Here is a 13,595-nt window from a genome sequence, read left to right as displayed (position 1 = left end):
CTTCAGTGGACTGTCACATCAAGTTGACAGCATACAACTCGCATCACTACTGCATAAATCTCTCTGAGAGATTTAGAAATGTATTATTTCTAAATATGTAGTAGTAGTAGTTCAGCACCCATTCCGTTTCTGATTACATATAGATATTGAAAGAAAATGTATATGTATATACACATACTAAAACTGCAGGCTTTCTGGTTAAAAAACAAAACAAAAAAAACCCTACCTCCCTTATCTTGTCTGCAAATCTCTATCCTTACCACAATCTTTGCTCCTTCTCTTCATTCTAAATAATATTGCATACAACTGGAGTAAACATTTAGCCATTTGAAGATTACTAAATAAAAAAAAACAACCCAAGGGGCTGAGGGGGCTTATGAGCAAGCCATGTTCTTGTTTTGTCTCCTTTATGATGTTCTTCCATCTAGGGATTGCATACATGTGTTTTTTTTTAACAGAATATAAGACAGATGTGGTGGTTTCAGGCCTCCAATAGCAAAGAAGCTAAGCAACACTTTTCCATTCAGCCATAATCTGATGATTGCAAGTTTAACTCTCAAAATTCTGGAAGGTCATAAATATAAAGCTGTCGGATAATACTGATTGGCCGTTACTCAGCATACTCTGCAAAGTGGTTGGCATTAGGAAGGGCATCCAGCTGTAGAAATATGTTAGATCAGACTGGAGCCTGGTGCAGTCTCTGGCTTGCCAGCACTGGTCAAACTGTCCAACCCATGCCAGCATGGACAACGAACGTTAAATGATGATAATGATGATGAATAACAATGTACTTGTTTTGTCTTGATGTAAAAGATGAGCTATAGCAAATATTCTGCTCAATACCACAGATTTGCTTGTCAGTTGCTTGACCATAACCAGTTGAGCATGTCCTTTAGTTGTTGACAATATGTGCATCTTTGATCACAAACAGTGGGGGAGCATTGTAGCCATGAGTTGAGAGGAGTTTAAATTCAACCCTGGAAACATGGGTGTTTCACTCATCACTCTTAAACAACCCTTATTTAGAGATCCTTTGAGTGGGATGGGCTACTCAACCAGAAAATTCTAACTCAGCCCCACCTACATGGTCATGTTGTGTTTATCCAGATATGATGTCACCATGTTGTGCACATGATTGTGATGCATGCACCTAGTGTACTCTTATCAGACAAGTAACCATGATGGGTATACTGGGTTACATACCATCACTTTGATGGTATGCACTGCTCTCTCGCTCAATGATAATATATCCTCTATCATCATCATCATCATTTAATGTCCGTTGTCCAAGCTGGCATGGGTTGGACGGTTTGACTGGGGCTGGTAAGCTGGAAGGCTGTACAAGACACCAGTCTGATTTGGCATGGTTTTCTATGGCTGGATGCCCTTCCTAATGCCAACCACACTGAAAATGTAATGGGTGCTTTTACGTGCTATTTGTGTGACACCAGTGTAGTGACATGGTAATAAAGACATCTATTCATAAATTCAGGCAGATTAGTTTGTTAACATGCTGAAATATTCCTTTGGTGTGAAATTAGTTAGATCAATGAAATAATGTTAGAAAGTCTACCATCATTGGTCAATTTAACATATAGGCAAAAACGTCTTGAATTTTATCAATTTTTGTTCCAAAAATTAAGATTCAAGATGCTTCGAGAAACTCAAAGAACCTTAAGTAGAAGGATGTAAACGCCCAAAATTTTAAGGGATTTTCAGTGATTTCAAGCTGTTACAGGAATCTTTGTCACTCGATCACTCATTTTCATTCTTTATGCTATAAGTGAGAAGTATCTATCTTGATATTTCGTAATGTCGCTTAGGCGCTTAACAAATGGCCTTCTGTCATACTAAAATTCTTCCTTTCAATTAGTCAAGGATAACAAACTAGCTAGAGTAAATTAAATAACTTACACTCTCATAGATTTAATACTAGACATATTGCACTACAAGCTGTAATAATGACTTCTTATCTTGGCACCAGAACATTTTCTTGCAATCACACATCACACTTGATAGCTCATTGAATCATACCAGTTTATTACTGGTATTTGTTTGATTACTACACGAGGCAATATTCTATCAAGTCTTATGCTTTGGCATTCAAACTTACTGAAAGACTTTGGCTGGAGTTTTTCATTTTTGTTCAGTTCTTCACACCATATGAGCAACACTGTGGAGTCTATGTTCCAAAGAAGCTTCTTCACCTACAGTAAAGACAAAACAGCCACATTAATGAACTTCAGATAATCATTTACCAATATTTTTAAGCAGATTCGTCTACAGCTGTGTCTGCCGGGACATATTTGCTGTTCACAAACACTGGCAACCAAAACAATGACAACAACAACATGTTCTTATTTGGCACAAGAGTGTGAGTTTGTAATGAAAGAGTACAATGAATTCAATCAACCTGAGTACATGATCAGTATTTATCTTTAAACACATAAAGCGAGCCGGGCCACAATCGTGGCTGTCAGGCACAGGTTGACAGGCCATGATTGTGACCCAGACTGATGCATTTAATTTATGGGCATTTGTTGGGGTCTAATGTCACTCAAATGCTCCGATACCCCACAGAATGCAAGAGGACTAATAGTTCAACTAATGACTTTTCAGATGATGTAAAACTTGCCACCAATATATACTAAGAAGGCATTTAAACTATTTTTGGTTTTTATGTGTGCATGGTAGTCTTATTTTTATAAAATGTGCTCAGCAGTCCATGCTATGTAAGTGCAAATCCCAGTGCTTTATGGGTTAAACACAAGTCCAATGCCCCCATGTTTCTGCTATTTCACTATCTTTTATAATAATACTATGTGTTCATCAACATTATCATCATTTAACATCTACTTTTCATGCTGGTATGGGTTTGACAGTTTGATAGGACTTGGCAAGCCAGGGAGCTGCACCAGGCTCCAACTGCCTGTTTTGACATAGTTTCCATGACTGGATGCTCTTCCATATGGCAACCACTTTACAGAGTGTACTGCACACTTTTTTTTACGTGGCACCAGCACAGGTTCATGTGTATGTGTGTGTATTGTTGTTGACACTCCGTTGCTTATGACGTCGAGGGTTCCAGCTGATCCGATCAACAGAACAGCCTGCTCGTGAAATTAACATGCAAGTGGCTGAGCACTCCACAGACACGTGTACCCTTAACGTAGTTCTCGGGGATATTCAGCGTGACAGAGTGTGATAAGGCTGACCCTTTGAATTACAGGCACAACAGAAACAGGAAGTAAGAGTGAGAGAAAGTTGTGGTGAAAGAGTACAGCAGGGTTCGCCACCATCCTCTGCAGGAGCCTCGTGGAGCTTTAGGTGTTTTCGCTCAATAAACACTCACAACGCCCGGTCTGGGAATCAAAACCCCGAGTCCGCTGCCCTAACCACTGGGCCATTGCGCCTCCACATGTGTGTGTATATACATATATATATACATACACACACACACACATGTATATGAGTCCATGTATATATGTATGTGTGTATACTTATATATATGTTTGTTTGTATGTGTCTTATCATCATTGTTTTAACATTTACTTTCCCAGGTTTGCATGGTTCGGATAGAATATGTTGAGGCAGATTTTCTACAGAATGACCTTCCTGTTTTCAAGTAAAGTAATATTTCTTCATAGCCATGTTTTCAGTGGCAGACTGGAAACGAACAACCTTGATTGTAGGACGGTAATGCTTATTTACAACACTCATGTGATTTCACAAGATATACACACACACACAAACACAGAGAGCTTCTTTCAGTGTCTGTCCACCAAATCCACTCACAAGGATTTGGTTGACCCAGGACTATAGAAGAAGTCACATACCCAAGATACAGTGCAATGGAACTGAACCTGAAACCACATGGTTGGGAAGCATGTACACCTGCCTATCCATCCATCATTTTGAATCCGGGTTTTCTCCCCGTTAACAAGGGTGGCTAGATCTCCTCAATGCCATAGCAACCGCCCTCACACCATCTTGCCCAGTTTTGGGCGTCCTCCCTTCTCAAGCCAAACCTCCCAACCTCCTCCTCCACCTGCCCCCTCCACATTTGCCTCAGTCTACCTCACTTTTGCTGTCCATTTACCTAAAACTCTAGCACCCTCTTCAGAACATGCTCCTCATCCTGCCTCAACACATACCCATACCACTGCACTCCACTCACCCTTGCCAGCCATTCCACTGATTCTTCCAACCCCAGCATCCACCACATTTCTTAAAAATCATGGTAGAGGCCTTGGTCTCAGGACCACTCATGTCTAGAAACTGAGGTTAGGGGTAAGCAAGGGTGATCCAGCTAAAGAAAAAGCCTCAAAGAAGCATGCACACCTATATTTATATATATTCATGTAGATGTATGCATGTGTTAGTGTCCCTTCTTTATAGCAACTATTTGGCCCTTTCATTACCATACTTCTGTTGAAACACACTGCTTTTATTTCAGTTAATTATTAACATGAAATTTTTATGGGAGATTTTAATTTAGAACACTTTAAAATGGAAAGTTTGTATCAAAGAGGCACATGTGTCTCAGGTGGGTTGGTGTCAAAGCGTTAAAATAAATCAAATAAAGCAAAAAAAAAATTACAGCCAAAACAAGTAAATAGCTTTAAAAAATTAATAGGCTAAATTGAAATAGATACCTGTGTGGTTTGAACATCAAAAGGTAAAGTGAACTCCCCATGTTGTAAACCATTCTGTTCAAAGAATATAATATCATGTTTATTTGGCTTGACCTGAGAACTAACAATTAAACTGCCAGTAGGTCTGAAATGAAAGGAAAAGATAAGAGGTTTGTATTAAGTACAGAATGGATAAGTTCTTACAAGACCATATCACCATCCTACACTGCCTTATACAGATGAAATTTAACTGCAGAGAAGGTCTGATACAATGTACACATTCCAAGTCATTTTTGGCCAACCTATAACTATCAATGCAGTTGTACATTATCAGAGTTAGCCGATTGCCTGGTTTAACACCATGTGATCTTTAGGTGCTTCTAGGGGACTTCACTCTGTTATAGTATTTGGGTCAAGTCTAACCCTGGAAACCTTGAAAAAGGATCCTGGATGCTTCCATTCCCTTGCTAACTAAATGGTTAAAAAACTCCAACAAAACTAATTGAGCCACCATCAACTAAGTCGTTCAAATTTATTTTGTAAAGCTAAAAGGTCAGTCTCAGATTAAATCCCTCAAGATGTAGTTTACCACCATCTTTACACTTGGAAGCCTAGTTATTGGGTTCATTATTTGTATAACATTTCAATAATTACCTCAACATTACTGGTTCTGGTACCGGTGGCATGTAAAAAGCACCAACCGATCGTGACATGTAAAAAGCACCCACTACACTCTCGGAGAGGTTGGCATTAGGAAGGGCATCCAGCTGTAGAAACTCTGCCAGATCATACTGGAGCCTGGTGCAGCCACTGGCCCTCCAGACCTTAGTCAAACCGTCCAACCAATGCCAGCATGGACAACAGACGTTAATCAATGATGATGATGATTAGCTAAGTTATTTTGTACAACATTTTACAATAAGTTAAGTATTTGAATGATTGGATTGTCTTTTCAATGTAAAAACCAATCAATCAATCAATATTTATCCTACATCACAGTGTGATAAACCAAAATGAATTCCTTTAGTTGTAACCAAAGATATCTAACGATATCTGATTAGCTGAGAACGGAGAAAAGAGATATAAATGTTGTGATGTTCATATCTTTAAAGTCCAATAGCTGCCACTGGAAAGTGAAAGCAGGTTGTCAACTCATTAGAATCTTACCTCACCATCATCATCATCCAGTGTTTTAAATCCAGGTTTTGTCTCCATTAACAGGGGTGGCCAGATCTAGTTCAATGCCATAGCAACTGCTCTCACACCATCTCGCCCGGTTTTGGGCATCCTCCTTTTCCAAACCAATCCTTCAGTCTACCTTGCTTTCGCGCTCCATTTACCTCAAACACAATCACCCTCCTCAACACATGTGCATACCACCTCACTCCATTCGGCCTTGCCAACCATTCCACCAATTCCTCCAACCCCAGCTTTCCTATCAAATTCTCAGTCCGCCTCATACGAAACAACTTCACCCCACACATCTCTGTTCTATAAAACCTATCAGCAAAAAAAAAAAAAAAAAAAACCCGAGAAAAAGAATCTTACTTCCAAGCAACCTCTTTTTCTTGACCGACTACTAACTCACTGGTGGAATGAAGAACAGCCTCTCTTGTCCAAACTCTGAGCTGACGATAACCTAAGAAAACAAAAAGAAAAAAATACACCAAATTTATCACCATCACCACCTGGATGCGCTTCCTGTCACCAATCCATACCTGTTTTCAAGCAAGATATTGCTTGAAGGCGGATGCTAAATGATGATGATGATGATGATGATGAGATGTGCTGGAGGATCATATCCTGTTTGAAGTTTCAATTTTTGGTTTTGTTTTGATGTCCTGAATGCCCTTCCTAACACCAACCACTTTTTGGAGTATACTGAGTACATTTTATTGAAGTACTAGAACTACATAGGTAGTTACATCTAAACCAAGAGTAAATGGTCCTCTTTATCCTAATTAGTTCTTTCTACAGGAGGCACACGGCCTCAAATTTCTAGGGAAGGGACTAGTTGATTATATTGACCCCAGTGTGGAACTGGTACTTATTTAATCGACCTCAAAAGGACGAAAGGTGAAGTCAATCTCGGTGGAATTTGAACTCAGAACATAGTGACGGACAAAATACCACTCAGATTCTGCTAGCTCACCGCCTTTCTATTTACCCTGTTTAATAACAGATCATCATCAATCATTTAAAGTCCATTTTCTATGCTGGCATGGGTTGGATGGTTTGACAGGAACTGACAAACTAGAGGGTAGCACTAGGATCCAGTTGTTTGTTTCAGTATGGTTTCTACAGTTGGATACTCTTCCTAATGTCAACCACTCCATGAGTGTAATGGGTGCTTTTACGTGCCACCGATATCTGTCACAACTGCAGCTTTGCTTGGCTTGACGGGTCTTCTTCTCAAGCACGACATAATGCCAAAGGCCTTGGTCATTGCCCCCATGAGGCCCCAAAGCCTCTCACAAGACTTTGGTTGGGTCAACATCATCAGCATCGTTTAACGTCCGCTTTCCATGCTAGCATGGGTTGGACGATTTGACTGAGGACTGGTGAACCAGATGGCTACACCAGGCTCCAATCTGATTTGGCAGAGTTTCTACAGCTGGATGCCCTGCCTAACGCCAACCACTCAGAGAGTGTAGTGGGTGCTTTTACGTGCCACCGGCACGAAGGCCAGTCAGGCGGTACTGTGTACTTTGAAATACTTGAACATAGAAATTTTCTGATATTTAAAGCAATGATTTAGATATTTTAAATACTTTGAATAAAATTATTCAATTTACTGTGTAAAAGAATTGAAACTAAATTGTTGTGATAGACAACATTCTATATTAAAACTTAATTTGGTTGTAAACAAACCCACATTGGTTGTCAAGTGGTGGTGAGGAGACAAACATAAAACACATATATATACACACACACATGAATGATGAGCTTTCACCCAGTTTCCATCTACCTAATTCGCTCACAAGGCATTGGTCAGCCTGAGGCCATAAAAGACACTTGCTTAAGGTGCCATGTAGTGGGACTGAACCCAAAACCATGTGGTTACAAAATGAGCCTCTTAACCACATCAAATGGTGTAAATTAAAATATTTGTAACAGTAAAGCTGATCAAATAATATTTATAATAACATAACATTATATTTCAGAAATATTTATTTCTCTATTGCCCACAGAGGGGACAAACAAGGACAGACAAAGGGATTAACTCAATTACATCGACCCCAGTGCATAACCGGTACTTATTTAATCGACCTCGAAAGGATGAAAGGCAAAGTTGACCTTGGTGGAATTTGAACTCAGAATGTAAAGACAGACGAAATACCGCTAAGCATTTCTCCCGGCGTGCTAACATTTCTGCCAGCTCGCCACTTTTTCAGAAATATTAAAAATTCAATACCTTGATGTATGGTAGAAGTCACAAAGTATTGGCCATCTCCACGCCAACTAATATAGGCCTTCATATCGTCCCATTCTAGGGCTGGCTGAGCTGGCTTAAATAAAAAATGAAAAAGATAAATTGTTGTACATGAAGGAGTAACAAAAGAAGCTGTAGTAAAATATCAGAAGAGATACATGAAACTTAAGAAATTATCTAAAGAAAGTAGAAAGAAAGGATCTTAACCTCAGATTTCTTCTTGGCTGCTTCTTTACCTTCGGTTCCATGGAACTGTGTTTCTTTCTTACCCCAGCCAACGTTTATGAATTCCGCTAAAAGAAAATAATTAATATGAAAAATATGTTTTACATATAGAAATATGTGTCATAAGACCTCCCAAAATTAGACACCAACACCTAAGAATTATCTATGCCTAAGATTACCTATGAAGAAAAACCAACCAATACGAAAGTGATCCCCATGAACACTTTCCACTTTACTAGAATGAAGGACAACTCAAAATAATGAGATTTAGATATAAGAAATTCACAATCAAGCATAATAAATGTGGATTCCCATCATCAGCTGCCCAATGGATATTATTACTATGGTTTTGACACTTGAGAAGTACCATTCAATCAGCTTTAAAATTATAAACGCTGCCTGGGAATTGACAAGTAACATCAGAGTAAGCAAATAGCTACAATGTAATTCTACAGAAATTTGTTCTAAATTATTATTGATTTCTAATATAAGCACAAAGCCATGTATTTCTTGGAGAGTAAAGTCAATATAACTAAGACCAACACTTTTATGTTATTGACTTCAAAAGAATGAAGTTGACCTCATCAGGATTTGAACTTAGAACATAGAGGGATTAACTAAATGTTAGTTTCAAATTTTAGCACATGGCCATTAACCTCTTACCCAGCAAAGATGAGTTAACTTGTCTTCACCTAATTTGTCTTTTTCAGAATGTGACAAGTAAACTCGTCCAAAACATAATTTCAAAAACAGTAACAGACAAGTTAATATGTCAATTTACAGCATTTCTAGCTATTTTCTGGGTTTTTTTTTCTAGTATAAATTATATACAGATGTTGAGTTGAGCTCAGAAAAATAAATGTATAAAAAAAAAATTTGAGAAGACATGCTAAAACAAGAGTAAAATAAATGTGTAATTCCCTGTTACGTTTGATGATAAAGTTAGGAAAAATAAAAGCAATAATTAAAAAAATACTAAGAAGATACTGGAAGATGAGTTATCTCATTTTTGCCGAAAATGGTATTCTCAAGATAAAATTTCAAATAAAATATTGGAAATAGATAAAAACTAAAGTCATTTTCATAACCAGCATTAAAAATACTATAAAAAAAATTCATCTGAAAATGAAACATTATTTACATTTGACAGATATTTGTCCTCATCTTGCTTGTTAACACGTTTCAGCTGATATACTCTTCAAAAGGATGAAAGACAAAGTTGACCTTAGCAGAATTTGAACTCAGAATGTAAAGACAGAAGAAATGCCACTAAGCATTTCACCCAGTGTACTAACGATTCTACCAGCTGGCCACCTTTGGATTAACTAAATATTAAAAGGCATTTTGGTTATCTGTCTACCAATCCCGTCAATCTGCCAATATTGGATTCAATTATCATTAGCATTGTTATGCTAATGATAACGATGCAATATGGTGAAAATTTACTGGTTTTTTTTTACCTGGTGTAATGAGAAACTTTGCAAAAAAGTTGTTAACCATTATTTCAGTTGTGCCATAGGCCTTTCTTTCCATGGATAAACCTGATCTGTTTTACATTTTTACCCCGCCTTATTTTGCTGTTTACACGTCCCAAACACTTTCAATCCCTTTTGATCGTATTTTTCTTTTCTTTCTTTCAAAAAGAAAAATTCTACATTGTATCATCCCCTCTGTGTTCAGCCCTGCGTGGCTAATAAAGAAAGATATCTATCTATCTATATATTATATATATAAGGAGTGAATATTCAAATGAATATCTACAAAGATAATTTTATTGGTATTATTATCAGCAGTAAATTTAGATAATAACAACAACAAAAATACAGGTGTAAAAATATAGCAAGTAATAATAGCATTCAATAGCTAGAGAATAAAATTTATAATTATAAATTTTTATATATATATATATATATATGTATGTATGTATGTTAATTGTATTTTTATATACATAATGTTTTGTGCATACAACCCATTCAAATTGTGGAAGTTGTTCCCCTTTATGTGGTTTACTTTCTAGATTATCTGACACAGGCTCTACTTACTGGCTGCAGTTGTTCTGTTTATATTTTGTACTTGAAAGTTCATCCCGCTGTCTTCTTTGTCTCATAATGCTTGACTAATGTTTTTATATTCATAAATTCTGATGATTAAATTAATTTTCTCTTTTTTCTCATTGGTAAATCTAATCAATATATACAGTACACTATGTGTCAATATATATTTAATACAATATATGTATTTGCATATGCAAATTAATTCCACTATTAATTATTCTACTACATATATTCTACTATTACCTTATATATTCAACTTACTGAGAGATTCCATGCATTTATCTTAAGCCTTTTCATTACACTGCACGATTGGATTTCTATGCATATATGCAATACATTCTATGTATACACACACACACACACACAACAAATTAAAGTTGGGGGTTACAGCACAAGTAAAAATATAAGGAAAAGAATCTGAAAATGCAGGAATCTTTTAAAAGTATTTATTAACCTAACCGGTTTTACTTATTTAAAAAGATTTTCAAAAGTAAAGTATGAGGCTTTGTGTATCGTCTGTAGTGTGAAAAATTAGTTTACACAAATGTATTGAAATCAAGTGATAGAGTCTTTGACAATGATAGGAAAATTATTGAGGCATTGTGTATCCTCTGTGATGAATCAAAAAATAGTTTACATAAAAACATTCAGATCAGGGAATAAAATGCTTCACAATGATAAGAAGGTAAAAATTGTTTACATAAATCAAGTAATAGAGTCTTTGACAAGAAGATAAATGGTGTTTGGTTTGTCAGTCAGTGAGTGCTAAAGTACAAGTCTCACTGTAATCAGAAACCATCAATAAGACTAACACTTTAGCACCCATTGATTGACAAACCAAACACCACTTATCTTCTTGTCAAAGACTCTATTACTAGATTTGGATATATTTATGTAAACTAATTTTTATTTTCTTATCATTGTTAAAACTTTTTATTCCCGGATCTGAATGTTTTATGTAAACTATTTTTTGATTCATCACAGAGGATACACAAAGCCTCAACATTTTTCCTATCATTGTCAAAGACTCTATCACTTGATTTCAATACATTTATGTAAACTAATTTTTGACACCACAGAGGATACACAAAGCCTCATACTTTACTTTTGAAAATCTTTTTAAATAAGTGAAACCAGTTAGGTTAGTAAATACTTTTAAAAGACTCCTGCATTTTCAGATTCTTTTCCTTATATATATATGTGTGTGTGATGCCTGTGTGTGAACAGTCATGCTACACAGCAGTGAAACATGGGCTGTGACCACTGAGGACATGCAGAGATTTGAAAGAAATGAAGCTAGTATGCTTCACTGGATGTGCAATGTCAGTGTGCATGTATGACAGAGTGTGAGCATCTTGAGAGAAAAGTTGGGCATAAGAGGCTTCAGATGTGGTGTGCAAGAGAGATGACTGCACTGGTATGGTCATGTGATGTGTACGGATGAGGACAGCTGCATAAAGAAGTGCCAATCTCTGTGGAGGGAACCTGTGGAAGAGGTAGACCCAGGAAAATATGGGACAAGGTGGTGAAGCATGGTCTTCAAACTTTGGGCCTCGTGGAGACAATGACTAGTGACCAAGACCTTTGGCAATATGCTGTGCTTGGGAAGACCCATCAAGCTAAGTGAAATCATAGTCATGGTCAATGCTGGTGTCACATGGATGATACCCATGCCAGTCGCACATAAATAACACCCATTACACTTTCAGAGTGGTTGGCATTAGGAAAGGCATCCAGTCATAGAAACCATGCCAAACCAGACTAGAACCTGGTGCAGCTCTCTGGCTTACCAGTACCAGTCAAACAGTCTAACCAATGCCAGCATGGAAAGCAGATACTAAATGATGATGATGATGATATATATAATGCTTTTGTATTGGAACAAAAAATAAATTTCACAGATTTAAATTATATTGTAGGAGCATACATACAGCTCATTATAAAGCTCAAAAATAAACAACTTATTTTTCTTATTTATCGCTGTGCATCAAATTTATTTGCAAGGAATATGTCAAATATGTTGTAAATGCACAGCTTTTGCATAAACTAAACCTGAAGTCCCTTGAAAAATGTGAGTACCAGTGTATACATATGCGTATATTTTGGCATTTTTGAATACATACACATATGCAACACTTATGAAATTAGGTAGGACATTTAGTGTAGAAAATAATAATGTAGAATAACAAATGAATCACTGACTGCAATATTTTTACATATTAAGTGATAAAACGTGTATAATAAAATTTTGTGTTTCTCTTATTTTGGGGTTTCTATTTACATTCTCATACCCTCATTAGCAATTTTCATCATTTACATCATTGAATAACACCTGAATAACACTACAATGTCTTCCATTTGGAAAACATTGAATATTCATACATACAAGCCTAAATGTTGTAATTATCACAGAGTTTAGTAAAACACCCATTGTCATTATTGATGGCACAGGCATTCTGTTATGTGTGTAAATAATTATATGTAATCTTGCAAGTTGCATAGCAACTTCACTGGTGATGGTGACATGAAAAAAGCACTCAATACACTCTGTAAAGTGGCAGGTGTTAGGATGGGCACCCAGCCATAGAAACCATGCTAAAGCAAACACTAAAGCACAATGCAGTCCTCAGGTTAATCAAATCCTGTCATACTGTTTAATCCATGCCAGCATCATGATGATGATAAATAGATAAGCACAAAACAATATGTTTTTTAATGATGGATGAAAACTTGAGAGCTAAAATGTAATACAATTAAGGGGAAAAATATATAAATCAGACATTTTAAAATATTTCTTATACTTTAATTATTTGATCAAATTTTATTTCCTTAGTCCATTCTTTAATTCATGTTGGTCCATGGGCTGTGACCATGCTGGGACACTGCTGGTTATATCGATGCCAGTACTTACTGACCTTGGAAAAAAATCAAGTTAATATCAACTTGAGTAGAATTTGAATCCTGAACATAATATAATGGCTATGTAATCGAATATCACATGGTCACCTTACAGACTCTGCCACCCACCACCCACAATATGACAATTAATTTAACATGGAACATAATTACCTTCACCAAATGTATCTGGATGCAATGCTGTTTCTTGCAGAAGATCAAAATCTCTGGTCATTAAAATCAAAGAATTAGAGCCTAAAAAAAAAAAAAACACAAAAAAACTTCTAAGTAAAATAAAATAACTTGAATTCAACAGAGCAATTATATGGATCCTCCAAATACTGAAATTATTTC

The 13,595-nt window shown here is 36.5% G+C and overlaps 1 protein-coding gene across 1 annotated transcript in view; it reads right to left on the bottom strand.

Annotated features, from left to right (window-relative positions):
* Nucleotides 1-13,595, bottom strand: part of LOC106875593 (putative elongator complex protein 1) — a 64,369-nt gene that overhangs the window by 44,328 nt on the left and 6,446 nt on the right. Inside the window, exons 5-10 of the mRNA XM_014923810.2 lie at nt 13,416-13,496; nt 8,275-8,360; nt 8,050-8,143; nt 6,183-6,273; nt 4,656-4,779; nt 2,114-2,207 (exon numbers count right to left, since the gene is read on the bottom strand). Of these exons, the coding sequence (XP_014779296.1) occupies nt 2,114-2,207; nt 4,656-4,779; nt 6,183-6,273; nt 8,050-8,143; nt 8,275-8,360; nt 13,416-13,496 (570 nt within the window). The remainder of the gene's footprint in view (nt 1-2,113; nt 2,208-4,655; nt 4,780-6,182; nt 6,274-8,049; nt 8,144-8,274; nt 8,361-13,415; nt 13,497-13,595) is intronic.

The sequence above is a fragment of the Octopus bimaculoides genome, chromosome 3 (genome assembly GCF_001194135.2).
Source record: "Octopus bimaculoides isolate UCB-OBI-ISO-001 chromosome 3, ASM119413v2, whole genome shotgun sequence".
Taxonomy (NCBI): Eukaryota; Metazoa; Mollusca; class Cephalopoda; order Octopoda; family Octopodidae; genus Octopus; species Octopus bimaculoides.
The sequence above is the reverse complement of the archived record's forward strand: the minus strand, read 5'-3'. Positions and strand labels throughout refer to the sequence as shown.